Here is a 26,050-nt window from a genome sequence, read left to right on the forward strand (position 1 = left end):
CCAAGCAGGTCAAGGATGTGGCTCACCAGGACGAGGTCGTGCGCACGCTCGCGAATGCTCTTGAGACGGGGAATGTGAGTGCTTTCTTTTCTTTTCTTGCTTGAGGCCAGCGATTTCTGTGAGCGCGCAGCTGCCGCATTTGCTCTTCTATGGGCCGCCTGGGACTGGGAAGACGTCGACTGCGCTGGCGGTAACAAGGGAGCTCTTTGGGTGAGCTTTTCCTTTTATTCTTGTTCTTGAAGAAGCGAGTGGTTTTTAAATCTTCTCTGTGTGATTTCTTTTCGTTTTTTTTTCTCGTAGGCCGCAGCTTTACAAGACCAGAGTTCTCGAGTTGAATGCCAGTGATGATCGAGGAATAAATGTGGTGCGAACGAAGATCAAGGACTTTGCTGCTGTTGCAGTGGGTCGTGGAGTGAGGTACTTCGCTGTTTTCTGGACAAACGAGTTTATACCTTTGCTTATGCGACCTCGTCGTTGCTTTTACAGTGACTATCCTTGTCCGCCTTTCAAAGTTATCATCCTAGACGAAGCGGATTCAATGACTGAGGATGCACAGGTTTGAGCTATCTGCAGAAATTTTTTTTCTCGCTCCCTTCTGATCAATCAGTTCGGGTTCTAGAACGCGTTGAGGCGTACAATGGAAACTTACTCGAAGGTGACGAGATTTTGCTTCATTTGCAACTACATAAGCAGGCAAGAAAATCTTTTCTGTCGAGTGTAAAACTATCATTCTGTGCTTTAGGATTATCGAGCCACTGGCATCAAGATGTGCGAAGTTTCGTTTCAAGTCTTTGAACCAAGACGTGATGCACGGGAGGATTTTGCATATATGCTCAGAGGAGGGGGTGCAAATGGGCTCCGAGGTTACGATTTCTTCTGCTTCCTTTCCTATTGTTCTTATGTTTTACTTTTTTTATATATATATCAGGCACTGGCTACATTGAGTCGAGTGTCCGAGGGAGATCTTCGTCGAGCAATCACATATCTACAGGTTTTAGAGTTCTGTGCTTCTGCGTAATCGAGAACTGTTTGGTTTTGTGTAGAGCGCTACGAGGCTTTATGGATCATCGATCACAAGCAAGGATATCCTCAGCGTTTCCGGGGTAAGCCTTTGATCCCTTTGTCGTCAATTTCTAGCGATATCTCGTTGCAGGTTATTCCAGATAACGTGATCCAGTCCCTCTTGCAAGCCTGTACGAGTGGAGTGTTTGATCAAGCTCAAAAGGAGGTGACCAACATCATAGCCGAAGGCTATCCTGTCTCACAAATATTTTCTCAGGTAACTTGGAAGCATTAAGTGCTTTTGCAAAGATAAGATTTCTTCTCAGGTTTACGATCACGTTGTCGAATCGCCTGAGATATCGGACGAGCAGAAAGCTAAAATCTGCCAGAGACTGGCCGAAGCTGACAAGGTACTAGTAGCAAGAAGAACTAGCAAGAAGAGCTCTTTAACGATTTCTTTTTCATTCTTCCAGTGTCTTCTCGATGGAGCAGACGAGTCTTTGCAACTCATGGACGTGTGCAGCAATACTATGCGAGCACTCTGTAACATGACCCAAGAGTGTAGCTATGTCTAACTTGATTTCTCCACTTAACATGAATTCTCCCTCGCTGCTGTTTCCAGAGTGAGATTTGTCTATATCACACCTTGGAGCTACTTATCTGAGACCTTGAGCAAACCTGGAGGACACGGGAACACCACGCTTCCATGGGAGCTGCTCCACAGCAGGCGCTGCTGGGCTCTTCTTTCCTTCCGGAGCCACACTGGCTTTGGGATCCACCAGTGTCTTCTGGAAAGTTTGCGAGAAACCAGTGGCGATTATCGTGACGTGAACTTGGCCGTCGTATCTCTCGTCGACCACAGCACCAAATATGATATTTGCTGCGGGGTCTGCCAAGCCGGTCACCACCTAAAAGGAGAGAAACCATGAGAACATCAAGTTTTTATGATCGGCTATGGCTATACAGACCTGAGAGACTCGGTTAACCTCTTGGAGCGTCAAGTCCCTTCCACCAGTGATGTTGTAAACAACACCCGTGGCTCTTTCGATCGATCTCTCGATCAATGGAGCTGATGTGGCCTGCTGAGCCGCTTCTTCTGCCCGGTTTTTGCCGCTAGCAGTCCCGACTCCAAGCATGGCGGTCCCTGAGTTTGCCATAATCGCTTTCACGTCTGCGAAATCTACGTTCACCAGTCCTGGAATCTGGAGATGACATTTTTCAGAACAATCTCTACCGAAGGACCATAAACTTACAGTGATAATGTCCGAGATGCCCTGCACACCCTGCCTAAGAACATCGTCCGCGAGAAGAAAAGCTTCCTGCAAAGGAGTGTGTTCTTGAACCAAGTCCAGCAGCCTGTCGTTGGGGATCACAATGAGTGTGTCTACGTTGCTTCGCAGCCTCTCAATGGCGTCCAAAGCCTACAAAGCTGTCGCATTAGCATCACACGAAAACAAAAAGGTGAGAAAGAAACTCGCGCACCTGTTGAGATCGTCGTCTCCCTTCGAAAGTAAAAGGATACGTGACAACACCCACAGTCAGTTGTCCCTTCTCTTTGGATAGACGAGCGACGACTGGTGCTGCTCCAGAGCCTGTTCCTCCACCCATCCCGGCTGTGATGAAAACCAAGTCGGAATCAGCGACAGCCACCTTGATATCATCCTTGGATTCTTCGGCAGCTTCTTCACCAAGGCTCGGTTTTCCACCGGTTCCTGCAAAAGAAAAACAAAATCACCAGAGAAAAAAAAAGGAAAAAGAAAAGACATGCTAGCTTTTGAGTGTCAAGAATCTCTTACCCAATCCCCGAGTGAGCTCCTCTCCAATTTGCAAGCGATTGCTCGCAGAGGACTGCACCAGCGCCTGGGCATCTGTGTTTATGGCCCAAAAGTCTACTCCCTGCGACAAACTTTCTTAACAACCAAAAAACCAAAGAACTTACTTGCAATCCACTTCCAATCATTCGATTTACAGCATTATTCCCACCTCCTCCGATGCCAACCACTTTAATCCTTGCGGAGTCCATGCCAATCGCTTCCAGCACCGCCACACAGCATACCCGCGCCCTTCTCACCCTTCTCGAAATTGAAAACCCCCCATTTCTTCCCTCTCCCTGTCCCTGAAACCCATCGCCCGCATAAATCGAGCAAGCTGAATCCGCCAGGAACGGTCTCGTCATGGGAAAGCATCGCTGCGCCGCCAGCATTCTCCCGCTCTTGCGACCCTAGCTAGTCTCCCATAAACCCTAACCCCCTCAATAATCTCCCGCCAATTTTTCTTTCAAACCGTTAATGCAGTGCTAAATGAGTCTAAAACTACTAATTATGTATCAGATAAAACCCTGCCATGGGCATTCGGGATTTCTGACAATCATGGCTTGCAAAGACTTTGTAACATGGAGTTGGCATATAATTCCATTTGCGTTATGTAGTTAACAAGATAGGAAATGGTGGCTTTGTTTGCAAGGATGACATGTAATTGATCTCTCCGAGGTGTAGAGCGTTGTGTGACCGTCTCTACCTGATCTTCAGCGCAGATTCATAGATGTCATGGATGCTTTTCTCGTCGTTTGAGCTCAACCAAGAGACTGTGGCTTCCAGTGGCCATGGTGTAAATGTTCCACATTGAGAGGTGGTTCAAATATCTCTGCTGGATTTACTTCTTTGCAGTAGAGATCAGGGCAGAAATTTCATAAAATATTTGGACTGGCATTTTGAAAAATAGCTAACTTGTTGAAATGAAAATTTAGCAGTCCAGGTCGAAAGAAAGTTAAAATATTAGTCAGGTATTTCTGAAACTTTAATATAGGATAGACTATCCATTTATACCATCTTACTCTTCCATAAGACTTAACGAAAATCTGAAGAAAAAAATGTCATTATCTATAGTAAATAAGTTTAAAATTGACAATACATGTTTCTTAAACTTCTCTGTGTATGCTATATGTCAAAACCTCCTTATGAATCCTGTCATTGGAAAAAAATAAGACCATCTAACTATTTCAAATATGAATCACCTTGCTATTGCATTAGATTTTTCAGTACTAATACCCTTGGATTTGGATTCCACCATGGTGCCCCAGTCCTCACCTCAAAAATGACCCTAATCAAAGGAGACATGTGCCATGTGCCATACCATGGAATGTGCATAATAGCAACATAGTTATGGCAGGCCAATCATCTGGCAAATGCAATATTGCGCAGTATGGTCTTTTTTTTTTCATGCAACACCAGTTTATGAATAACATGCCATAAATAGTGAAAGTAAAGAAAAGTAAGCTATAGACAAATATAAACGCAAACACTAAATATCTAAACAAACGCTTTTGTCATTTGTTGGTAACTATGCAACCAGCAATCCCCTGCACCGCAACACTATGCACAACCACTCCAATGTCGTTCAAAATCTACTCTCCACAAAGTTAGGACTAACTGGGACAATAAAGCTAGTATGGGACTATGTGGTGAACTATATGTGAGAGGTCAAAAGCCCATTTCCTTCCTCCACGACGACCAATCTTTACATACTAAATGGGATACGACGCTGGAGAAGGTTTTACATGCCAAACAAGTGAATGGTCGAAGCACGAATGATTATCTGCTGGTCGGACGAGAATATATAGTGCAAATCACAGACGTGGCTGCACAATTGAAGCCACAGGGAGACGATAATGACGAAGCAACCTGGACAGCAGCCAGGCTACCGAACTCAAGAGAGTGAATCGGCTGGAATAATGTCTCAGTGCGACATGTCTGGCAGCAAAGGCATTGTTCGCCACAAAAACCACAAAACCTCGGACGTTTTCATGCTCTCCCTGGTGGGACCATGGATGCCAGGCGGCCAACAAGCCCCCATCTCGAACAAGCTTTGTAAGGCAAACCGACGCCAATGCAATCACAAGGTCAATCTAGAAGACCCTAATCACCACTGTATCATCTCAAACACTTGGGGCCCTGGACATCAACAAGGACCAGGCCATACTCTTTCAATGCATCAACTGTACGTCAAAATCGCTGCACTCGACACTGGATACCTGGCTTCAATAGTCCAGCATGTAGCCTTGCTGATCCCATAGTAGAGAGACTGCAGCATCTTTTTCCCACGTCCACATGCTAAAAGCAGAGTCCTCTCAAGGTTTACTGGGAGGCCAGTGAGAGAGCAGAAACTGTCCAGTGCGTTCAGTTGGCGTTGGCCCGCCAGGATAGCTGAACCAACCGTGACTTTCTCCAACTCTGCAACCATATCCCAATTCCATCCCCTTGATATACTTTTTTTCCAGATGCTTGCTTTGAAAGGAGGCGTAGACTCTGCCCACCTATATCTCATGCCAACTTCTGCAGGACCTCCCATTTCGGTAAGCAAGGGGCACAAGACTTCCAATCTGGCACAAAGCCACGGTCCCATGGCCCACTGGCACATCTTTCTTCTTCTTCTGCTTCTTACTTCCACAAATTCTATTTCTGTAATGACACGTAAAACGTAAGTAAGAAGTTCTAGACCGCACGGCTCATCTCACCTTTGCCTTTATATAATGCCCGTGCTTAAGGGGTCTTACAATTGACAGGAACGTGTTCTTCGTGAACATCTACTGGCATAAGTCAAGATCACTATAAGATTAATTATAAGATTAACTATATTATATTACAATATATTATTATGATTATATTCTAGTTGGGTTTAAAACATGTAATTATTATAAGAAAATAATTAATTATGTGAGCCAGTCCCACCATGGATTTAGATCCTCGGGATTGTCAACTTGATCACTCTTGCTGAGAGCATGCTTTACTCAGCGGCCTTCGTTACTGCTGGCCCGCGAAATTTTGGTGGAGTCCCAGTTTTCTTTCGATCTGTGTATATAAGCGGCAAATGCAAAACACCAAGCCATCATCTTCTGTTATCCTCTCTCGATTCCCATCCATGGCTTTTGCAAGGTCCGTGCTGCTCATGCTCCTGGTGCTCGCCATGGTTGCGACGCTTGCTCCCGCGCAGCTTGCTCCCCCGCCGTGCCCCCTACCCAATCTCCAGGACATTGTGAGGTGCATCACACAAGCTATGGGCAATCCAACCAAAATCGCAGAGTGCTGTAGTCGCTTGCCCACTTGCGCTTGCGGCATCCGCTTGGTGAAACTACTCCTCCCTCAGTGCTGCCCTTGAGCTTCAACGTTGAAAGGTTATAATCTTTCTCTTTTTTCTTCTCACGCTTCTCTCATGATTTGTTTGCTCTGCCAGGGAAAAGGAGCGCAACTGCAATGCAAGTATATATACTCCTGAATAAGGGACTCGAAATGAAGCAATAATAATCTATATCAATGTTCTTATTGATTATGTTCGTACGTTTGAGCTTGCATTTCGCATTTAGAAGTCTGCAACAGCATGCCGCTCTCGCAATCCATCATGACCAAAATGGATAAGTCGTCTGGCAAGTGCTACACCGCGAATCTGCCTCTGCAAGAATGACTGTTTGTTCGTTCTAGAAAAATGCAAGAGTGTGCAAGACGGCTGACCCCTGAGAGCTCCTGGAATAGCTCCTCTCATCATATTTTTTGTTGTAGTCTAGACGCTCACTCTTTATTTGCTTCGCCTCTTTGGCTTACAACACTGCCCGCTGAGTCTCGCTTTGACGAGTCTTCTTCGATCCGACTCTCAGGCCTCGCCTTCCAGCACTTCCACTGCCTTCTCTCTTTCTCTACTAAGGGAGAGAAAAAATGAAAGCGAAGAGGCGTGAGTGTATTTTCGTGGCGAGAATCACATGTAAAGCTCGCATGAGTGCCTTACCATACACATATCTTACAGTTGATCTGGAGGTCTGTGTCCTGACAGAAATGGTAGTGTGCCCAGTTGCTTTTGGAGTTGTCCCGTGGTTCTTGCCAGCATATAATTAACAGAGGGTAGAGCAGCACGCCGGCAGGCTAGATGGTCGAAAGATTTCTTCTTCTCCCATTCTTCTCCAAGCCATCACTGAAGATGCCAAAGAGCGTGGCTGATAGTGGGATCCCTGTCGTACTCCAGTGTCGCATGAGATTTGCAGTCGTCCCTGGTTGTCGGCCTTGATGTACCTGTATAGCTTTGTTCAGCAGTGCGGGAGCCATGTTGGAAGAGACTTTTGCATAGCGCCTTGGTGTCTACGAAGCAACGATACACCAATTGACTCTCCTGTCTCCATTTTCAGTCTGTCCAGTACGATCTGAAGTGTCAAAAAATGGTCAAACAGAAGAAGTATTGAGGTTGAAATCCTCTAAAGCAAAGGGTAAAATTCAAAGAGATAAATTTTCTATAAGGGTGGTGAAATAGAACTTTAGGGTTCCTGGAAGGTTAAAATTTTAGGCTAAAATATATTTGAATTATGGTAAGCTTTGCAAACTTTTCAAATGCTCGTTTTTGTTTTGTTTTTTCGTCAGATAGATCCCAATTGCAATGTACGAATCGGATGAAATCATCAAGTACCTTGTAGATAAATACGGTAAATTGTTTTCAAATACCACATAGACTTGTTAGTTTATCCTCAAATTTTTTTTCCAGGGAATGGCCTTCTATGCTGTCACTGGGTTTCTTCACGGTAATGTATTGTGTATATATTTTTTCCACCGGCTTTTCATTTGCTATCAAATTATAACAGACTCGGGCGTGCAGGCAAGGTAAACTTTCACGTCTTTCACTTTGACGATACAAACCATGTTTTTGTTTTCAAACCAGACAAGCCTCTAAAAGTCTGGGCGTACGAGGTGAATTGAAAACTCAAAAAAGAAAGAGAGAGCTATATCTTAAAGCTGGATTTTGTGAGCAGCTTTCGCCTTTCTGTAAGATCGTACGAGAAAGGCTGGTTGAATTGGAGCTCCCTCACGTTTACTACAAGTAAGTCTCTAGTTTGTGTTTTCTTCTCTCGAGAGCTCTTTTTTAAGTCTCTACTTCACACTGTCCAGTGCCGCTCGTGGAAGTCCCAAACGAAATTATCTCTTGGAACGGACTGGAATTTTTCAGGTACCCATAAATTCGATACAATGGTGTTGGAATCACTCTTTTGTTTCCCAGGTTCCTTTCTTAGAAGACCCCAACACCGGCGTGGAGATGTTTGAAAGCGGAGATTATCAAGTATCTTAACACAACGTATGCCTTGTAAAGAAAAGAGATTCTTATTTTATAAATAAATTCAAGCAGCAGTTTTGGACACACGAAATTTAGTTGTAGTACAGTCGGAGGTCTGGTTGAGTTTGACACTCGACGTCCCAAACCATGCCTAAACCCTGAGGTTTTTCCCTGAATTTCTGTGTCTCTGGCAACACTCCCTTGTAAGGATTCATCTGGAAAAGATAGATAGAAGCAGCAAAGTATTAGAAGTAAGAAAAAACTTCTACTAAAACTTACATATCGCCCGAGTGGGAACTCTGCTTTCACGTAATCGTGACCAACAAACTTCTGGTTCCAGAGCAAATCGTGAGAATAATATTTCCTGAAAAACGAAAAAACAAATCAAAGCATATCTGCGATTTAAAAACTTAAACTCGTACTCTGGTTGCTTGATGACGATCTCTGAGCCATCTTCTTCATCGGCTTCAATATGTCCCCAAACAGTACCTCTAAAGTGATATGCTGGATAATGTTCCAATCCCAGTGTAAATCTCATTGTTTTCCTGATCAGAAATTTAATTAATATCAATTAATAAGAAAAACGCCATAAAATTCTAATTAACGTAAGGATCGACCACATCCTTGAGGCTGTACTTAATTGTATGCTCCAAGGGCTTGAAAGGATTATAATCTGGACGTGGAAAATCTGGCAAAATCATCTGCTTGTTGGCTATCGAGCAGTATTGATACTGGTACCATCCTGCAAATTGGCAAATGCATGAATGAACTGAAAGTTTAAGATTTCTCACTGAGCTTGTCCTTGATGTAATCCGGAGACATTCCATTCAGCTCGTCCTCGATCTGTCTCTGTATGGGCTCGAAAACTTGCATTCTCCACTTCTCATACAAGATCGCAAGCTTCTTGACATGCTTCTCGTCAACCAGCTCGATCATATCGCCCATTTGCCGCAGTATGTGTCCCTTTTGTACTCCGCGCCTCTGGAATACGATCGATACATCTTCTCAAACTTGATCTCGGCTTTCCTCCTCTTGCGCTCCTTGATCCTCTCGACCAGCTTTTCCAGGGAAAAACAACGCAAGCAATCAGCCAAACAATCTCGTGAGAGCAACTTCAAAAGAGTTTACCTTAGAAACATTCTCACAAGAAAGATTTAGGTTCCAACCTCCTCCTCCTCGGGTGAGTAGCACAGGAAGTTCTCAACAGGTGTGTTCCTGATCTTGTATCCGACTTGCTCGCAATACCATCCTCGCCTAACTTTGTAGCCACGAACCTTATATTTCCTCTGCATGGATGATCACGTATAAATTCTTATGTAAAATCGTAAGATCGAGACTTACACGTTTCTTCCTGACCCGAGGAACCAGCTTTGGATCCGGCGGCGGCTTTGGAGCATGAACAACACTCCTGGGGTGCGGGACAGCCTCGGATCCAGCGCAGGGGTTTGAAGAAATCCAGAAATGCATCAGGCTTGGCTGGCCTTGGGGATTTGGCTCCTCCACTTCATCCGCTTGCTTGGCCAACTTTGGGCAGAAGAACCCGATATACGAGAGTGGCTTGCATGGCGAGATCTCCCCCGGCACAACGGGAGGGTGCGTGCGGGACCCGCTTCTTCTTGTTCTTGCGGTATTTCTTCACCTTGGCTTGATCCAGGTGGTCGTCCAGCGGCGAAGCGGGCCGCCTCCTCTCCTTCTTGAGTGGGATTTCCACCTTTCTCCATGGAACTGGGAAGCGCTCCTTCTTGGAGTAGCGTTTCTTTGGCGGAGGAGCTCCCCAATTGTCCCAGGCCATGGCTAGAAATCTCTTTGCAAGACAATAGAGATGGAGATTGAGAATTTGCGCCAAGAAAAAAGGAGGAGAAAAATGATGGAAAATTTGCGCGCGCTTGCTGCTTGAGCCGCCCGCGTATGGTTTGCCACGTGGAATAGTAATTGGGAATACTATCTTTTTTTAAAACAAGTTTGGAAACGATGATGGAATGTTACAACATAGCTGAAGGTACAAAGGATGATAGATTTGAAAACAAATTATAACATAGTTGAAGGTACAAAGGATGATAGATTTGAAAACAAACAATAACATGGCTGAAGGTGATAGATTTTGGAAACAGACTATAGTCTATACTTGAAGTTACAAAGGATGATAGATTTAATCACGGGTAGGTATATGGTAGCGGGGGGTGTTTGCATAGCTCGAACTGCTTCTTGAAGAAGTCTGGCTCGGTTGGCGCGATGAGATCCATGATCTCCATCATATCTGGAGGCTGCCCTAGCAGCTCGGCGTAGATCATCGCCCTCGCGTATTGGCCCTTGGAAGCATAGAAATATGCGTTCGTCCGCCACTCTTTCTTTTGCTTTTGGCTCGGAGACTTTTCCATGTGTAAGTAAACCCTAGAACTTAGTTCGACCTTTATAGTAAAGCAACCAAAAGGCTCGCTAAACAAAGGACGGTCCTTTTGGCTTTAGTTAATGTAGTTTACATAAATAAACTTTGTCAAAAGAAGAACTTCTAGAAAAGTCTTGAACAATTCCAAATCATATTCTTTAAATTTTACATTACGTAGTTATTTTTTAAGAAATTAACTAGATAATATTGTCATTTATGCTACATATAGTGTAGTAAGAAAACTTTCACAGCACTGTTGCTAGATTTATTGCTAGTAGCAAATAGTGGCAATCAAACTCAAAAGAGTGCAGGATCACAATACATTTCCATGGGATCCCAGCATTTAGTCTCTATTGAAACGCCACATCCATGCAGTGCATATGCTCATTGCTAAACAGCCAATGCTCAAGTGCTCTTCCACAAGGTTCTCTTAGCACGAGCTTGCTTTAAAAGCGCTTTTAAAACGTTTCTTTTGTTTTTCCATTCAGCTCTCCAAGAACAGTGGTGCCATCACCAGCGTGATCGTCGATAGCATCTTTATCAAGACGTGGAGAGATGGTCCGGCAGTGTCCTTGAATGGATCCCCAACTCTGCGGACAAGAAAGCTTAGTTCTTTGTCAAGGAAAAACAGGGAAGAAAAACTTACGTGTCGCCGGTAACAGCAGCTTTGTGAGCCTCGCTACCTTTGCCGCCCAATGCACCACTCTCGATGAACTTCTTGGCGTTGTCCCAAGCTCCTCCCGCGGTGTTGAGGAAGAGCGCCATCAAAATTCCAGACACGGTAGCGAACATTAGCATTCCTGCCACTGCCTTTGCTCCCAGCAGTGGCTGCTCCGTGTAAACTCCTACTATTCTAAAGACAACACCTGCAAAGAAAAGAGCGAGGCATCGGACTACTCCCAAATCAAACCAGAGAAAACACGTACCAACAATTATAGGGGAGATAACAGCTAGTGCACCGGGTTTAATCATCTCCCGTAGTGATGCTTTTGCCACAATTGATACGCATCGGCCGTAATCGGGCTTGTCTTGATAGGTCTGTAAAAGGACAGCAGTCTTTAGTTCAAGGAAAACAATGAAAACAAACTAACCATGATTCCAGGCCGCTCAGCGAATTGCCGTCGAACTTCATTCACAACCTCCTGTGCTGTTTTGCCTACTGCCGCACACGACCATGCACTAAATACAAATATCAACATTGCTCCTAGCAGGCCACCTACAAAAACTTCTGGGATTGCAATGTCAACCTGAAAGCATCCAAGTTGTAGTCAGCCTTAGAAGAACAACTGCTTACCTCAGTAAAGCTAATCTGAGTAAAAGACGATACTTCGTCCATATAAGCGCTGAACAGAAGAAAAGATGCTAACGCAGCGGAGCCTATAGCAAATCCCTTGGTTGTTGCCTTGGTAGTGTTGCCGACTGCGTCAAGAACATCAGTAATATCTCTCACGCTCTCCGGCTGCAAACCAAATTCCAGTTAAAAACATAGAACACGAAATTGCACTTACTTGTTGGCTCATCTCAACAATTCCGCCAGCATTATCAGCAATGGGACCAAACATGTCCATGGTCAGCACGTACGCAGCTGTACTCAGCATCCCCATTGTAGCAATGGCAGTGCCAAATAAACCTCCGACGGGAGCACCTTTACTGTCCACCAGCCCTGACGTTCTTCCAAGCCAATAAGCTGATACAATCGCGACGCTTATGACCAGAACGGGCATGGCTGTCGACTCCAGTCCAAGGCCAACGCCCGCTATAATATTTGTTCCGTGCCCGGTGCTGCTAGCAAGAGCCACCAGTCGCACAGGCTCGTACTTGTAGTCAGTGTAGTATTGAGAGATCCAGACAAAGAGATACGCCGTGATAATGCCTACGAGTCCGCACAAGGCAAAGTGGAACCATGCCGTAGGCGCTTGCTCAGTATATAAAAGCCACCTTGTAGACTGTTAGGCAAATGCGTCAGTCAAGTCTTCAATGAAAGAAAAGGTCATACATACCGCTCCAAAGGTAATCACAGCTAAAACAACAGCAACGCTATATCCTCTTTGCAAAACCGCCATGGGGTCCTCCATGTATTTGGTTCCCACTTCCCGTGCATTTTTTATCGACAGGATGCCAATCGCCGAGACAACGAGGTCAAAGGAGTGAACCACAAGCGGAAAAAGTATAAACCCAGATGCATCTGCGTCAACGAACCAAACTTAAACGATGACAACATCTAACACACAAACCTTCTAGCTTGCATCTTTTGACCATAGTGCCTCCCAGAATCATGGCGCTAATTATCTCCGCAGCAATACTTTCGAATAAATCAGCACCACGAGCAGCACAATCACCAACATTATCTCCAACCTGTAAGACCATTAAGTCCATCAACTAAACGTAAACTACAAAATTTACCAGGTCCGCAATTACTGCAGGATTTCTGGGGTCATCCTCCGGAATGCCTTGCTCAACTTTACCGACAAGATCAGCACCAACGTCAGCTGCCTTCGTGTATATACCACCACCAAGTTGAGCAAAAAGTGCCACAAAAGATGCTCCAAATCCGTACCCGACGAGCAAAAGTGGCACTACACAATGAAAAGCAAACTTTAAAATCATCAAGATTCACGAAGGGACTTACATTCTGTAGCTTTCATGCCAGTCGGAGAGTCCACATTCAAGTAGACGTAAAACACAGCATAGAGGACAGCTACGCCCAAAACCGTCATACCAACAACGATGAGCGCTGAAAATCCTCCCGCTCTCACAGCTATCTGCAAGAAAGATTTTAGAATAGACCGAAGAAACAAAAGTTTGATGTTTACCAGCAACGCCTCTCTGGCAGATCTTCTAGCAGCGCTTGATACTCGCACATTAGCTCTAACTGAAACCCACATTCCAACGTAGCCAGCGATGCCAGAACATAGAGCTCCAAGCAAAAACGACAACACGGTAATAAATGCTGATGTTGCTCTGTTGTAACCACTATCAGTTTATCACCAGAACAAAAAAGAGAAAAAGAAATCCTCTGAGAAGAAACAAACACTCACTTGTCAATCCCAGCTGCCTCTTGCTGTGGCGTGGATCTCCTGAACAAATAAATACCAAGGATCCCAAAGGCGAGAACCACGGCCATGTTGGTAATTGCACCATACTGGGTGCGAAAGAAGCCTTCTGCACCGTCCCGAATTGCGTCTGATATCTGCAAACACGAAGCAGCTCAGTTCCTGACCAAAAGAAGAAGAAAAAAAGAGAAAATCGTTACCTGGACCATCTCAGGCGGTCCTTCGTCCTTTGCAAGCACCCATGACGAGAGGTAAGTCGCAAAGAAAATGCTTAGCGTGCACACCGCGAAGACGAAGACGATGATCGAGGAGGTCCGAACTCCGACATAGAACATCGCCACCAAACTAAATGCCGTGAGGAGATAGTATACTCGCTTATCCATGTTGTATATGAACCTCAAGAACTGGATCACCAAAAAGTCGTGGAAAATATTTTTTGGTGAGCAAACAAAGTGAGCTAGGAACTTACAAAGGGTGCTGTTGACTTGGTTCGGAGCGCTGGAAACGTCCTGGGCTTCTCCTGGTAGGAACCCATGCCATTCTCCGCATCTTGGCCATCTTCCATCATAATCGCGCCCGCAGATCTGCGGGCAATACTCTCTCCCTTCGGCAGCACCAGCTCAATCGAGGCCGGGGGCGGAATTCCCAGCCGCGAGGCAATGCATTCACCGATCTGCGAGGCGATCCAGCAATCTGACGCTCGATCCTCGCCAATCCGAACCTGGACCAAGGAAATGGAGGCGCCGCGTGAAATGAGCAGCGAAAATCCAGCTGAGAAGCAGGCGCGCTGCGCTCCGCCGGCTCTCTCGCCCGATCCCTCGCCCGGAATTCGTGGTAGGGGAAAATAGGGCAAAGGTTCCCAACAGAATCTTCCGTGACGGAAAATGCAACACGATTTGACGGCGGGGATTTGATCACTGAAAGATTGCGAATATTCGAATATGCTGTAGAATATACCTAAACTAGTCACCACGGTAAAGAAACCTCGCTTTATAAAATCTGTCTAGGGCAGGAAGGGAATTTCACGGATCATCGTCGGCGGCGCGCGGCTCGCTCGCATTCTTTAATCAATCAGGTGTGCTCTCGCCCCGCTCCCACTCGCTCCTCCTCCAGCGGGATCAAGATTGCCGAGATTTCGCGAGAGGCTTTTCTCGTCTCGCGGAGGGGTTTTGGTAGGGTTTCTCTGATTCGCAGCTCGCTGGTTTGGCATTTGCCGCGCGCAGGTAGAGATCATCAAGAGGAATGGGCAAGGGACCGGGAATGTTCTCCGACATTGGCAGGAGTACCAGAGGTAGGGAGAGGTTTTTTTTTGTATGCTTTGTTCTTCCTAGTTCTTTTTAAAATTGTGGGATGAGCAGACCTCCTTAACAAGGACTATTTCTACGACCACAAATTCACTGTCACGACCACAACCTCGTCTGGCTTGGTAAGTTTCATCTGTTTTGTTCATTTTTTTTCTTTGTGCTATGTGATCTTAGCTCTAAGTTTTTTCTTTCTCTGTAGACGTTCACCTCGACTGGAACAAGGAAAGGCGAGTCTCTGGGAGGGGAGCTCTGTGGCCAGTTTAAGCATTACAACATCACCACTGACGTGAAAGTCGACACAAACTCAAACGTACGTAGCCATCACATTTTCCTTTCCTTGTAACGTAGCAGCTCCGATCACACAGGTGTATGCCACAGTCACTGGCAATGAAGTCAGCCAAGGAGTGAAGGCGATCATCGGCGTGAATCTCCCCAACGTTTCGACTGGAAAGGTTCGCTAGAAAGCTTTTGGATTTCGATTGTTCTTGCGAAGTAACATCGCTACAGGTGGAAGTTCACTACGTCCACGACAATGTTGGCATCACCAGCGCTGTGGGACTGACTGCCTCGCCTCCAGTGGACGTCACGGCGGCCTTTGGCAACAAGGAGTACTCGCTGGGAGGCGCTGTCTCCCTCGACACTGCCGCTGGAACCGTGAAGAAGTACGAAGCTGGGCTTGGCATCACCAAGCCGGACTTCACCGCTGCTCTCCTCTTGTAAGTCTGGGACGAAGTCCTTGCCAAGTCTAAGCTTTCTTCCTTTTGCTAGGTGTGACAAAGGAGATACTGTGAAAGTCAGCTATTCACACACGGTCAGTCCACTGACGAAGGCCACTGTCGGCGCGGAGGTGGTGCATTCGATTTCAAAGAAGTTGAATACGTTTACCATCGGTGGCGCGTATAATCTGGATCTCCTCACCACCGTCAAGGCTCGCCTGAATAATCAGGGGAAGCTCGCGGCTCTGATCCAGCACGAGTTCCGGCCGAAGTCGCTCTTGACGATCTCTGGCGAAGTCGACACGAAGTCCCTGAACAAGGACACCAAAGTTGGTCTAGCTCTTTCGCTCAAGCCATGAGCAAGTGAGTAAAAACGTCAGTCGAGTCAGTCAGTCAGGGGTATAATCTCCTGGAACGAACCTTGGAAAAAGAATTTTTCTTTTGTCTGTGACGCTTTTGATGTGAGCAGGAATAATTCGAGCTCGCTTTTTCTCCCCTCTGTTCTCATAAGACGAGCCTCAACTTTGTTCTCCATGTCTTGCCTACAATCTTCTTCGGTGCAGGATCGTCGACGCCTTTGTCTCGCTGCCCCGATGTAAAATAAAGCCATCCATCCCAGAAAGCCGCCAGCGTTGTCTTCACCCTGTACGGCATGCGTCCGATGATCTTCCATCTCTGTTCACGCCAAACATCAGCTCGCAACGGCCGAGAGAATCTCGTACTGCTACTCACCATTTTCGTGAGGCTGAATTGGAGCACGTCCCCCACAAGAACCATCTTTTTCGTGACTGGATTCTTCTCCGTGGTGCCGCCAACGATGACAATGGAATCGTTGACAATCACCCACGCGAACTCGATGTGAGAGTCGGGCTTTGGCATTGGCGGCATGGCTTTCCATGACTTTGCGGCGTTCTCTAGCATGTAGACGTCGCTGTAGACCACCTGGCTTGAAAGATTTAGAGCTGGAGAGAGCGAGAATGGTGTGAACTTACCTCACGCTGCCGAGAGCATTTGAAAATAGGAGACCCGGGCTTGGGCTTGTAATCTCCTTCCTGACCACCAATGACGAAGAGACGATCACCGAAAACAATGCAGGCCCTGCACAAAGGAGAAAGAAATAAATTGGAAACTGGAACGACGTCAAGTTCTTGAGCTCTAGTCTTGAACTTGACTGTTTCCAACTCAAGAACCTGACAAGGAAACGTTTTTACCTGTGAGGACCACCTCGAGGTATTGGAATCTCGGCTCGCCACTTTGTTTCTACCGCCTTTCCGTCTTTCACAGCGAGGCTCCAGTGCTCAAGCGCGGGCTCCCAGCGATCCTCCTTACTGCCACCCATGACATGAAGCCTTCCTCTCCAGAGCTGTGTTGCAGGCGCATATCTATCAGCGTGTGTTTTCATACAGCGAGCCATTCTCGAAAAGAAAAGAAAGAACTTTGTAAGATTTACCTGGGCACCGGAAGTGGAGGAAGACGATCCCACGACTTTGTCTCGGTATCCAGCACGAAGTTGAGATTTGTCGGTCCTCGACACTGGGGGCCATACTGCCCAGTAACAACGTAAACGAAGCGTCCATCCGTGACCATTCCCAGGTGTGAGTGAGCCATTTCCTTTGGCATATCGAAAGTGTCGATCCAAGTGTTTGTCATCAAGTCGAGAACATTGACATGAGAATGTATCTATAGAATGGAAAAGCAAAATGTGAAAGATCTGGAGAAGGAAATCTAATCACTAACCTCGTCAATGGTAGCATATCCAGCGAAAACGTACAAGAGGTTCCGGATTTGTACGGCAGCCCCATCGAGCCTCTTAACAGGACACTCTGCGATTTCTTCCCACTGGATCTCTGGAACGCCTGGTTCTAGCAAATCCATCGCCTCTATCTGTGCATCTTAGAAACGCGGAAGAATCAGCTAGACAGATTTAAATAAAACACTGACAAATGCGAGGAAATCGCAATATCTTCTCGCTCGGACAGAGATCACACTCACTCACCTCCTGCAGCTTGAGCGGATCATAGCCGAGTGGAATCGAGGAAGGCATCGACCGCGGCGCCGTTGCGTAGGACGAAATCCAGTAGAAATTCCTAAACACCGCCACGATCGCGAGCAGCGCGCACGCCGCGAGCGCCCCATAGCGCACGAGATGCCCTACCGAGCCCACATTCCTCTTCCCCATACACAATCACTAGGGCTAGGGCTTTACATAGCATATATACCGTACAAAAATTTTAAAGTTTAGCCGCCAAAATATTGTCCGGCAATAACGACCGTACAAGGCCCCAGGTTTTAGGGTTCTTGGGGAAAACTCTCTACTCTAGCACGTCGTCCAGAGGGGGCCAGTCGCTTCGAGCGCCTCGATCCCCCGAAAGTGGTGGCTTTCGCGGTCGGGCGAGCTTGGCGCCGCCGGCGGCGACGACGCTGGGGAGATTTTGATGCTCTCGCTGGTGATTGTGGTGGCGGCGGTGGTGGCGGAGGAGACGCTGTGGTTCTGCCCGACGATGTTGGTGACCATCGCGCTGTGCTGCATTCGAAGGCAAACGTTCTCGGCCTGGGAGATTGCGAGCTGCGTCTGGAGCTGCGCTATCTGCTGGTGTAGTGCCGAGATCGCGCCAACGCAGCCATAGACCGGATCCCTGACCCTGGCATTTGCCTCGTAGACCATGCTACCCACGGCGTCGCCGCGCTGGTGGAGAGGAAGGTCCTGGAAGAGAAACAAGAAGGAAGAAAGAAATCTTTGAGCCCTAAAGAACGATTGGAAATGGAAGAACTTGCGATCGATCGATCACCTGGAGCATCTTGCTCACATTGCTGGCGCCGAAGACCTTGTGGACGAAGGCGAATTTCTGGGGCTCGTCGGGGGGGAAGTATGGCGCAAAGATGCAATCCTGCGCGCATCGCCGGCGGAGGAGCTTGCAAGCAGCGCACGGCGACAGACCTGACGGGGACATTGGCGATCGATCGCGCCGCGCCGCGCCGCGCCGCGCTCGCTGGATCGATCGATTGCTCGTCCGATCGATCGAAGTCGCGAGCTCTTCGTCTTCTTGGAAAATATGCCTCCTCTCTCTCTCTCTCTCTTTAAACCGTGGGAAGGGCAAAAAAATGGAGGCGATGGTATATAAGCTGGCGTGACGTGGTGACGTGTCGCGCCGGATTGGCCCGACGCAAATGGTAAGTGGACGGTGGGAAAAAAAACTTCTTCCTGGAAATTCAACTGGAGATTTCTTTGGATCGTGCGAACCGCGTCCCATGCAAGCATCGAACCCGCGACCTCCAGCTGGGGTGGATCTGAGAATATGCCGCCTTTCAAAATTGGCAAATTGGCGCTGTTTCTATGGTACAAGTTTGAGGAGAGCTTCTTTCCGGTCTCTCACCGTGGCTTGGGCGATGGAGAGGATGAGGAGGAGGAGGGCGATGGAGATGGCAGAGAGGGGGGAAAGAATTGCTGTATTGCTTGCTGCAATTTGCTGAAAGTCACTGGCTTGGCGATGAATGAGTCCATGCCGTGAGTGTAGCATTCCGCGACGTTCTCTGGAAGCGCATTCGCGGTCATCTATTCCAGCCAAAACAGAGAAGGCAGCGATCGATTGATCAGAGAAGAGCTTGTCTCTAACAATTGAGAATGAAGAACAGATGTGATCACTTACAGCTATGATCGTGCTCCTCTTGCCTTGACCATCCCGATTTCCCTGCGTATCGCGGATCAAACGAGTTGCCTCCAATCCATCCATCACGGGCATGATGACGTCCTGATAAAAAGAACTTATCGCCAAGAACGGTCAAGGAAAGAAAGCTGGCAATACCATTAGAATCAAATCGAAGTAATCTCTCTTGATCGCTTCCACAGCCTCGGCTCCATCGTTCACAACTGTTGCTTCGAGCCCCATTCTTCGTAACATCGACTGCGCAACCATGATGTTCACTTTGTTGTCCTCGGCGAGCAAAACTTTCAACTTAGCCGCATTGCCGCCAGTGGCGGTGGCGGTGGTGGTAGTGGTAGCAGCAACAGCGGTAGGAACATCGATCTTTGTCGTGGTTTTACCGCTAGCTTCACCGTTTCGATGAGGAGGAGAGCTCGAGCTCTTCCTGGACGAGACACTCTCGCCATTGTTGCCGCTAATTCTCTTGTTCACGCTCGAGCCCCGTGTTCCCGATGATTTTCTTCTCGCCGCCATCGCTGCCGTGCTAAAACTAAAGTGGCTGCTAGCTTGATTGGTACCGTTTGATCCGCAAAGCTTGCAGGGCAGCGTAAACATAAACGTGGAGCCTTTGTTCTCTTCACTGTTAACTTTGAGCTTTCCACCCATGAGTTCCACCTTGAAGAAACGAAGAATCATAGTTATCGTCGAAGGTTCCTTAGCATGAATCACGTACCAGTTGCTTGCAAATCGCGAGGCCGAGACCAGTGCCACCATACTTCCTTGCGTGTGTTTCACTCACTTGCATATATTTCGTGAATAGAAACGGGAGAGCCGTGTCTGCGACAACGAAATCAAAGAAAAGGTTAAACTGTGTAGAAACATTTGTTTGGCAGACCTGGAATACCAATGCCCGTGTCCACAATTCGACACTCGAGCCACACAGTGTCGTTGTTTACCCACTGTGGAACAGTGGAAGTGGTAGTCGCGGGAGAAGTGATAGAAGAAGAGCAAGGAGTTTGTAATTCGTTTGAATCGACAATGCTTCCATTTTGCTTGTGAGGAAGTTTTTTGTTGCCGATTTCTATCTCCACCCGGACACTTCCATGACGAGTAAACTTGATGGCATTGCTGGAAGAAGAAGAAGGTATAAAGCTCGAGAAAAGCTTTGCAGGACAGAAAAAATCGAGTTTTTACCTCACCAAGTTTGTCAAGATCTGGCGGACTCTCAACACATCGGCAATCACCTATAAGGATAAGCGAGAAACCAAGTTACTCTCAACCGTGAAAAGCTTTGTCACCTCAAACGGAACTTCGGCCGAGACAAAGCCTTCCAAATTCAAGTCTCCCTTTTGCATCGACGCTGCGGCGATCTGGAGGACGTTCTTGAGGACCTCTCGAGGACGAAACTTTGTAGCCTCGAGCTTCATAGCTCCTGAGTAGCAGAAAAGAGAAGCCACGATTAAAACACCATCAAAAGCTCAAGCTGGTTTCACCTGATTCCACCTTGGAGAGATCGAGAATGTCATTTATAAGTTGCATCACCAGGTCTCCGGATGAAACCATGATATCGACGAGATTTTGCTGCTCGGGATCCAGATTGGTGGCGGCCAAAATCTCGGCCATGCTCACCACTCCACTCAGCGGCGAGCGTATCTCATGCGACATTGTAGCCAGCAGCTGCTTTGCCTTCATCGTTTCCTCTGGAAAAAAACCAAAGTATAAGAACAGCACTCAAAGATATAGCACCAAAAACTTGCCTGTGATGCGCATTGTCTTGTGAAGCTGCGTTTCCATCGCCTTTTGCACGGCTTCTTCCTCCCTCAAGCGTATGAGCTTCTCCCGGTTTGCAGCCTTGAGAAATTTCTTTTTTCCTTGTCAAAGCTAGAAAACGAAGATTTCACGGTCTCGAAAGTACCTCTTCAGTGACGTCCATGGAGACGATGTTGACACCAATCGTCTCGCCACCTTTGCTGAACACCGGCTCGGCACAGATGAGAAACACCTTGTATCCAAACTCCACCGTGTCGTAGACGAACTCTCGCTTTGCCGGGCACCCCCGGCGAAGAACTTCCTTCTTGAAGTTGTGTGTCATGGTTCCTCCCGGACCCGGGAGAAGCTCCAGGTCCGTCTTTCCAATCACCTCCTGGAAAGCAAAACTCGTAAATCCTGTAGAACACAAGCTCTAGAGCTAGAACTTTAGAGAACTATAGAACTCGCGAATTCTAGAACTATAGAGCTCTAGAAAGCCCACGCTAGCTAGCAGTTCTAAAACAAATGGAAAACTTTGAGGAAGATCGCTACGTACCGATTGCCAGGCCGGATGATTATTGTACATAAATCTATATTTGAGATCCTTGTCCTGGCAATGAGAGTTTAGATCGCAGCGAGGAGAAGCAAGCGAGCAAGAAATCTTTACCTGGTGGCTCAAGAAAATGGGAGCATTCCGGAGCACAAAGTGGAGGAAGTTGTCCACTCGCTCGAGCTGGTTTTGCAGCTCGGTCACCATCGGCTTCACTGCTTCCAGGCGCTTGGATTTCTCCTCGAGTTTCTTGATGAGAATCTCCTCCCGCTGCAAGCTCTCGCCCAGGAGCTGGTTAAACTTCCAAGCCTTGGACTTCCAATGCTCCACCTGGTCGCCATAGCCTTCTCCTCCCTCTTCCAATCCAAAGCTCCCTCTCCTCTCGCAAGAGCAAGCAGCAGCATTGCCGCCGCCATCGCCCTCCAAAGTTCCTGGAGGAGGAGGAGGAGGAGCTCTCCACTCTTTCTCTACAGTGCCAACTTTGCTATCATCCAGCGATGGAGGAGGAAGGACTCCAACCAGCGGAGGAACTCCACTCACTTGCCGCTTGACTTGCTCCTCGAGCGTCCCGGAGCCGCGCAGCACCGATCGATTGTCCCGCGACGCCGCCGCGTAGAAGGATTCCTCGTCGAGAATCCGGCGCCGCTTGCTCTCCGCCTCGCTGCGCTGTGACGAGAGCGACTCCATCTCCTCCTTGAGCAGCTGGACTGCATTGCTGTGACTGGATTCCCACTGCCTGGCAAGCCCGGAGAGCTGCCCGACTCCCACATTCGTGGAGCCAACCAAGCTCGATAGGTAGCTCGAATCGGCGATGCCCGCCTCGCCCGCCAGGGATACGTTGTCCGGCTTCTGCGACAAGCGCTTCTCCCAATTCAGGTCGGGTGGCCACATCGAAGATCTCTTCTCTAGGCTCCCGAGCTCGTCCTGGGAGTGCACGCGATGATCGATTCCAGCTTCCAGCTTGATTGTGATGATCGCGCAGAGCCAAATTCCTCGCAGGGAAGAGATGGTGATTCTTCTTCTTACCTCTTTGATCTTGCTCCTCTCGTCACCCACATTGGGCATTCACCGCGACGATGGAGACGACCACCCTGGATTTTCGTGGCGAATTCCCGAATCCGCGATCGACCCACTAAATCCGGGCCGCGGAGGCGACTGCCCACATGGATCGATCCGCGCGGCGGCGCTCCTGCCGGGAGCCCACATCGATCGTGTCATGGAGAATCTCCCAAAAGAAGCATTTTTACTTTTCAGAGGAAGTGTTCCTAGGATCACGGATCACGGAGAGACTATAAAGTCTGATGGATGGAAGGAAACGATTCTTCACGCTTGGAAGCTTGATCAAGCTGGAGCGAGTTCCTTCCAAATTGGTGAATGCCTTCCTTTTTCGAGGCATCTACGGTGTTCTTTTCCCTCTTTTTTTTTTGGTGTGTGAGTGTGTTGATGCCCACTGCTGGTGCATGAATCGCACTGTGGACGGATGGAAGACATCTCCCGGGCCCTCTGAAGAAACGAAAAAACTATACCAAGTTAAACAACCATTTCAAGGGGAAAGTCCTAAGAACTAAAAGCAAAGAGAAACCATACCACATTTCCAACACAAACAACATCGATGTCCTTGTTGCGCCCAAAAGTTACTACACCACCGCGAGCGACCTTTTCACCATGTCCGCAAACCTGGAGAAATCGCAGGACCAAAACGCTTTCATCGTCTCATTCATTCGCTGTCAATGTTTACCTCGTTCTTCCATTTTTTTTAACTTGCTTGCTTCCACTAGCTACGTTGATCCAAGGCACACCATCATCCACGTTCAAGCGCTCTCCTTCCTGCCGTGTAAGATGCAAATTCATGGATTAAACAAAGTTTCTACGAGCCAAGTCACGCAAATTCTACAAAAAGCCACCACAACACATGCTTGGAGAGATCGGATCGGCTCTTCAAAGCTTTTTGACAGCCACTTCGAGAAAACACTCACAAGGATAAGGGAAGCTCATTCGACACACAAAAAGTATGCAAGCCAAGCAAGACAGAAGAAAAAAACACTTTGCTCACGAGCGTTCCTGGCTCTACCAACACGAGTGACAAATCCATGGTCACAACTTAAGGCTCTTCGCTCTTGGCACTTTTGCTGGCTGGAGCAGCTTGTTTACGATTAAACAAGGCTAGTGCTGGTTGGAGGGTCACGCTCATTGACAAAGGCATGTTGAGCGAGAAAATGATGAACATGGGGTGCCAATGGGACCAGAAACTTCCATGCTTTGCTGTAGGATTAGGCATAGGATTACATACCTCTCCTTGTTTTAGCCTTGTTCTTCGCTTGTGTTCTGTTCGTTGCCAGGAGTTCCCATGCCTGCCTGTTAAAAGAAGGAAAACAAAGGAAGTTTAGATGGTGATCTTAGTGGAACTCATAAGCGGGTGGCAAGTGGAGCTCAAAAACAATGATGGATGTAATCACGAGGAGGAGAATAAAAAGACTATAACGAGACAGAAACGCTGCTCTGCATGGACCCAGAAAAGCTTAGTTTTGTCCTGGAGCATCCAGGAAGACTGTAAAAACTACGCTGGCTGCGAGAACTAAACAAACGCAAGAGCTTACGAGCCCACGTTCTCGACACAAAAACTAACCTCGAAACGCTGGTAGTTGGGAGGCACCGCAAGCTCCCCGCCTCTACAAAAGCAAAAAAGCCTAGCGTAAGTGCAAGGTAGTCGAGCAAGCATGCACGGGCCAGCAGCATAAGAAGAGAAAAAAACGCGAAAAGTGAAAGAGAAAAGAAGAGTGCTCACCATGGATGGCTGCTGCTGTGCTGGTGTCTATCCATTCAAGGAGATGTTGCCATCGTTACGGTTTTAAAATGCGGGTCAAAACGGGGTCTCACCTTGTTTTTGTTCCTGGAGGGTGAGGACGACTTGTGTGAAGGAGCAACAACGTAAAAAATGAAGAGGATCACCTTTGTGTGGGATATACCAGCGCCTATCGAATACCGTGACCCGACGTTTCAGGAATTGCCAGCAGCCGAAAGTGTCCGACTTAACAGCGGAGAAAGCTCAGCCTGCCAGAAGGGAAATCTTCGTTAGTTACTGATAAGAAAGAAAGACAACAACGCAACCTGAGATGGAAGTGAAGTAAGACATGTCGTTTCTCTCCAACAGTAGCGTCAGTCAGTCGAGCATTAAATCGTTCCCATGACTGTTTCCCATGACTATGGAGCTTTGTCTTGGAGCTGTAAATCCGACTCACCTCGCGCATAGATGTTGGACATGAGAGAGTACGCGGAGCCTGTTCCATCGTCGAGCTTGAGAACCGACTGGAAAGCCATCCTGCCAAGCTCCACATCTCTCCACTTGAGGCATGAACTTAACAGCGCCGTCCACAGCACCGCGTCCGCCTTGCAAGGCATCGCCTCCACGGTCTTGAGCGCTTCGTCTAGCCGATTTGCCCGGCACAGAAGATCCACCAAGCAAGTGTAGTGCTGGACGTTTGGAGCCACTCCATACTCGCTGCTCATGGCCTCGAAGAACTCGCGTCCCTTGTCAACCAGCCCGGCGTGGCTGCATGCCGTGAGCAGCGAGACAAAGGTGAACGCACCGTGAAGCACCGAGACGATGAACCTACATTGTTAGCGAGATCACTGCAGGGTTCATAGCAAAAGCGAATAGTGAATACCAGTCTTGGAGGCTCTTTGTATTCGAAAATGAAGAGCCAAACTCATCATGGAGACTAGCCTCCTCTCGACTTTACTTCCACCCTTAAAAGAAAACACGATAGATCATTCATTATAAAGCATAGACAATAGTACCTGGACCGTGGCTTGTAAAGAACTATCAGAGCTGGGGAATGGCACCGCATTGTGTGCATTTCTCACGAGACCTCAAGGAACCCTAAATTAAACCCTAGACCCTCTTCTCAAAGCGGGAAATATTTTCTGGAAACCGAAAGAAATCGGAGCTGTGTGATGATGAATCGGGGATTGCAGAGAATCACATTGATGTCTCTCAATCGAGGATGAATTGAGAGACAACGACGAGCACGACAAGCGCGACGAGCGCGACGAGGACAATCACGAGCAGCGCATCGACCAGGCCACATCGGTCGTGCGATTCATTGCGGCCTCCCTGGGGCTCGTCACGCTCACCATTGTCTCCGGCCAGCTTGCTGTCGGCCTGCTGGTGCTCGGCCGCGACCCGATCTCGCTTGTTCTGGAAATCGTCTTGGCCCTGGTCTGGTTCTCCGTGCTTGCGTGCTGGATTGCACAAGAAATGTGGATGATCAAGCAAGAACCAGAAGAGGATCAACCTGCTGCAGCCGCCTCCCACTCCATCTGGAGCAATGCATTGCGTCGCTCTTGCACAACCGAAATTTCGCGTGGATTCTTCGCGGGCGTCCTCCTCTTCCCCTTCTTGTCACTTGGATTCGCCATATATCGCTCGATCGATCGCTCGCTCGCTCGCTCGCTTGCTCGGGCTCTCACAAACACAATAAACCCCTAAAGTGAACGAAGGCACTTTAAAACGAAATTCTTCCCGCGCGCCACGTGGCGGGAGCTCGGCAGCGTAAAAGGGGCGAT

General features: G+C 47.8%; 8 protein-coding genes and 3 long non-coding RNA genes across 13 annotated transcripts in view; 4 read left to right on the top strand and 7 right to left on the bottom strand.

Annotated features, from left to right (window-relative positions):
* Positions 1-1,639, top strand: part of LOC112351638 (replication factor C subunit 2-like) — a 1,793-nt gene extending 154 nt beyond the window's left edge. Inside the window, exons 2-12 of the mRNA XM_024689872.1 lie at positions 6-74; positions 131-210; positions 301-417; positions 487-556; positions 620-693; positions 743-863; positions 929-991; positions 1,044-1,103; positions 1,154-1,279; positions 1,329-1,412; positions 1,476-1,639. Of these exons, the coding sequence (XP_024545640.1) occupies positions 6-74; positions 131-210; positions 301-417; positions 487-556; positions 620-693; positions 743-863; positions 929-991; positions 1,044-1,103; positions 1,154-1,279; positions 1,329-1,412; positions 1,476-1,577 (966 nt within the window). The 3' untranslated portion in view covers positions 1,578-1,639. The remainder of the gene's footprint in view (positions 1-5; positions 75-130; positions 211-300; positions 418-486; positions 557-619; positions 694-742; positions 864-928; positions 992-1,043; positions 1,104-1,153; positions 1,280-1,328; positions 1,413-1,475) is intronic.
* On the bottom strand, positions 1,420-3,236 carry LOC9648768 (cell division protein FtsZ homolog 1, chloroplastic). The gene is made up of 6 exons (XM_024690009.1): positions 2,942-3,236; positions 2,799-2,898; positions 2,485-2,714; positions 2,256-2,423; positions 1,971-2,204; positions 1,420-1,910 (listed from the first exon to the last, which is right to left on the bottom strand). The coding sequence occupies exons 1-6, from the start codon at positions 3,203-3,205 to the stop codon at positions 1,659-1,661; spliced, it is 1,248 nt and encodes a 415-aa protein (XP_024545777.1). The 5' UTR covers positions 3,206-3,236; the 3' UTR covers positions 1,420-1,658.
* A 2,675-nt stretch (positions 3,237-5,911) lies between these two features.
* LOC112351690 lies at positions 5,912-6,327 on the top strand. Its single transcript, XR_002994251.1, has 2 exons — positions 5,912-6,172; positions 6,232-6,327. It is a non-coding gene; the product is annotated as an uncharacterized LOC112351690 (long non-coding RNA).
* Positions 6,328-7,696: 1,369 nt separating this feature from the next.
* Positions 7,697-8,079, top strand: LOC9648562. Its single transcript, XR_002994247.1, has 4 exons — positions 7,697-7,724; positions 7,787-7,854; positions 7,923-7,980; positions 8,032-8,079. It is a non-coding gene; the product is annotated as an uncharacterized LOC9648562 (long non-coding RNA).
* Positions 8,080-10,710: 2,631 nt separating this feature from the next.
* On the bottom strand, positions 10,711-14,391 carry LOC9645004 (pyrophosphate-energized membrane proton pump 2). Its single transcript, XM_002984805.2, has 14 exons — positions 13,994-14,391; positions 13,725-13,928; positions 13,510-13,661; positions 13,285-13,432; positions 13,101-13,233; positions 12,875-13,047; positions 12,706-12,826; positions 12,472-12,656; positions 11,980-12,417; positions 11,766-11,930; positions 11,563-11,718; positions 11,398-11,509; positions 11,118-11,337; positions 10,711-11,061 (listed from the first exon to the last, which is right to left on the bottom strand). Exons 1-14 carry the CDS (start codon positions 14,090-14,092, stop codon positions 10,956-10,958), a joined length of 2,412 nt encoding a protein of 803 aa, XP_002984851.1. The 5' UTR covers positions 14,093-14,391; the 3' UTR covers positions 10,711-10,955.
* Positions 14,392-14,501: 110 nt separating this feature from the next.
* Positions 14,502-16,039, top strand: LOC9648564 (mitochondrial outer membrane protein porin of 36 kDa). The gene is made up of 7 exons (XM_024690024.1): positions 14,502-14,599; positions 14,748-14,815; positions 14,883-14,950; positions 15,028-15,138; positions 15,194-15,280; positions 15,336-15,544; positions 15,597-16,039. Exons 2-7 carry the CDS (start codon positions 14,767-14,769, stop codon positions 15,901-15,903), a joined length of 831 nt encoding a protein of 276 aa, XP_024545792.1. The 5' UTR covers positions 14,502-14,599; positions 14,748-14,766; the 3' UTR covers positions 15,904-16,039.
* Positions 15,966-17,723, bottom strand: LOC9648565 (kelch repeat-containing protein At3g27220). Its single transcript, XM_002984806.2, has 7 exons — positions 17,541-17,723; positions 17,282-17,428; positions 16,995-17,224; positions 16,756-16,926; positions 16,537-16,642; positions 16,277-16,486; positions 15,966-16,219 (listed from the first exon to the last, which is right to left on the bottom strand). Exons 1-7 carry the CDS (start codon positions 17,721-17,723, stop codon positions 16,049-16,051), a joined length of 1,218 nt encoding a protein of 405 aa, XP_002984852.2. The 3' UTR covers positions 15,966-16,048.
* Positions 17,724-17,861: 138 nt separating this feature from the next.
* LOC9645000 (LOB domain-containing protein 4) lies at positions 17,862-18,495 on the bottom strand. The gene is made up of 2 exons (XM_002984807.2): positions 18,334-18,495; positions 17,862-18,248 (listed from the first exon to the last, which is right to left on the bottom strand). Exons 1-2 carry the CDS (start codon positions 18,493-18,495, stop codon positions 17,862-17,864), a joined length of 549 nt encoding a protein of 182 aa, XP_002984853.2.
* Positions 18,496-18,831: 336 nt separating this feature from the next.
* Positions 18,832-21,739, bottom strand: LOC9648566 (probable histidine kinase 1). 2 transcript variants are annotated; one of them, XM_024689991.1, is made up of 12 exons: positions 21,602-21,739; positions 21,491-21,544; positions 21,101-21,328; positions 20,943-21,048; positions 20,679-20,885; positions 20,484-20,617; positions 20,380-20,429; positions 20,081-20,313; positions 19,919-20,022; positions 19,348-19,860; positions 19,192-19,293; positions 18,832-19,097 (listed from the first exon to the last, which is right to left on the bottom strand). In XM_024689991.1, exons 1-12 carry the CDS (start codon positions 21,689-21,691, stop codon positions 18,915-18,917), a joined length of 2,004 nt encoding a protein of 667 aa, XP_024545759.1. In that variant the 5' UTR covers positions 21,692-21,739; the 3' UTR covers positions 18,832-18,914. The 2 variants fall into 2 exon arrangements, with proteins under 2 accessions (XP_024545759.1, XP_024545758.1); XM_024689990.1 differs by having other exon boundaries at positions 19,192-19,306.
* Positions 21,697-23,150, bottom strand: LOC112351639. The gene is made up of 3 exons (XM_024689873.1): positions 23,072-23,150; positions 21,801-22,987; positions 21,697-21,754 (listed from the first exon to the last, which is right to left on the bottom strand). Exons 2-3 carry the CDS (start codon positions 22,547-22,549, stop codon positions 21,697-21,699), a joined length of 807 nt encoding a protein of 268 aa, XP_024545641.1. The 5' UTR covers positions 22,550-22,987; positions 23,072-23,150.
* Positions 23,151-23,228: 78 nt separating this feature from the next.
* LOC112351689 lies at positions 23,229-24,432 on the bottom strand. Of its 2 annotated transcripts, XR_002994249.1 has the most exons (4): positions 24,270-24,432; positions 24,111-24,153; positions 23,775-23,839; positions 23,229-23,311 (listed from the first exon to the last, which is right to left on the bottom strand). It is a non-coding gene; the product is annotated as an uncharacterized LOC112351689 (long non-coding RNA). The 2 variants fall into 2 exon arrangements; XR_002994250.1 differs by lacking the exon at positions 23,229-23,311 and having other exon boundaries at positions 23,675-23,839.
* Between the last annotated feature and the right edge of the window lie 1,618 nt (positions 24,433-26,050).

This window comes from Selaginella moellendorffii, unplaced genomic scaffold, assembly GCF_000143415.4.
Source record: "Selaginella moellendorffii unplaced genomic scaffold, v1.0 SELMOscaffold_64, whole genome shotgun sequence".
Classification (NCBI taxonomy): domain Eukaryota; kingdom Viridiplantae; phylum Streptophyta; class Lycopodiopsida; order Selaginellales; family Selaginellaceae; genus Selaginella; species Selaginella moellendorffii.

Bases quoted from the DNA above. Each gene is read 5' to 3' on its own strand.
- LOC9648768 (XM_024690009.1), bottom strand. From the start codon at position 3,205: ATGCTGGCGGCGCAGCGATGCTTTCCCATGACGAGACCGTTCCTGGCG. The intron at 2,424-2,484 runs GTGCGCGAGTTT...ACAGCTTTGTAG, and splicing joins GGAGACGACGATCTCAACAG to GCTTTGGACGCCATTGAGAG. The intron at 2,205-2,255 runs GTAAGTTTATGG...TGTCATCTCCAG, and splicing joins GCATCTCGGACATTATCACT to ATTCCAGGACTGGTGAACGT.
- LOC9645004 (XM_002984805.2), bottom strand. From the start codon at position 14,092: ATGATGGAAGATGGCCAAGATGCGGAGAATGGCATGGGTTCCTACCAG. The intron at 13,234-13,284 runs GTAAACATCAAA...TCTTTCTTGCAG, and splicing joins CTGCCAGAGAGGCGTTGCTG to ATAGCTGTGAGAGCGGGAGG. The intron at 11,719-11,765 runs GTAAGCAGTTGT...GGATGCTTTCAG, and splicing joins CTCAGATTAGCTTTACTGAG to GTTGACATTGCAATCCCAGA.
- LOC9648564 (XM_024690024.1), top strand. From the start codon at position 14,767: ATGGGCAAGGGACCGGGAATGTTCTCCGACATTGGCAGGAGTACCAGA. The intron at 14,951-15,027 runs GTAAGTTTCATC...CTTTCTCTGTAG, and splicing joins CCACAACCTCGTCTGGCTTG to ACGTTCACCTCGACTGGAAC. The intron at 15,281-15,335 runs GTTCGCTAGAAA...ACATCGCTACAG, and splicing joins CCAACGTTTCGACTGGAAAG to GTGGAAGTTCACTACGTCCA.
- LOC9648565 (XM_002984806.2), bottom strand. From the start codon at position 17,723: ATGGGGAAGAGGAATGTGGGCTCGGTAGGGCATCTCGTGCGCTATGGG. The intron at 17,225-17,281 runs GTTAGTGATTAG...TCCATTCTATAG, and splicing joins GATATGCTACCATTGACGAG to ATACATTCTCATGTCAATGT. The intron at 16,927-16,994 runs GTAAATCTTACA...ACACGCTGATAG, and splicing joins CCTCCACTTCCGGTGCCCAG to ATATGCGCCTGCAACACAGC.
- LOC9645000 (XM_002984807.2), bottom strand. From the start codon at position 18,495: ATGTCCCCGTCAGGTCTGTCGCCGTGCGCTGCTTGCAAGCTCCTCCGC. The intron at 18,249-18,333 runs GTGATCGATCGA...TTTCTCTTCCAG, and splicing joins ATGTGAGCAAGATGCTCCAG to GACCTTCCTCTCCACCAGCG.
- LOC9648566 (XM_024689990.1), bottom strand. From the start codon at position 21,691: ATGGTGACCGAGCTGCAAAACCAGCTCGAGCGAGTGGACAACTTCCTC. The intron at 20,618-20,678 runs GTGAAACCAGCT...TCTGCTACTCAG, and splicing joins TCTCTCCAAGGTGGAATCAG to GAGCTATGAAGCTCGAGGCT. The intron at 20,023-20,080 runs GTCTGCCAAACA...TCGTTGTCGCAG, and splicing joins CACGGGCATTGGTATTCCAG to ACACGGCTCTCCCGTTTCTA.
- LOC112351639 (XM_024689873.1), bottom strand. From the start codon at position 22,549: ATGCCCAATGTGGGTGACGAGAGGAGCAAGATCAAAGAGGTAAGAAGA. The intron at 21,755-21,800 runs GTCCAAGGCTTG...GAGAGCTTGCAG, and splicing joins GACCAGGTGGAGCATTGGAA to CGGGAGGAGATTCTCATCAA.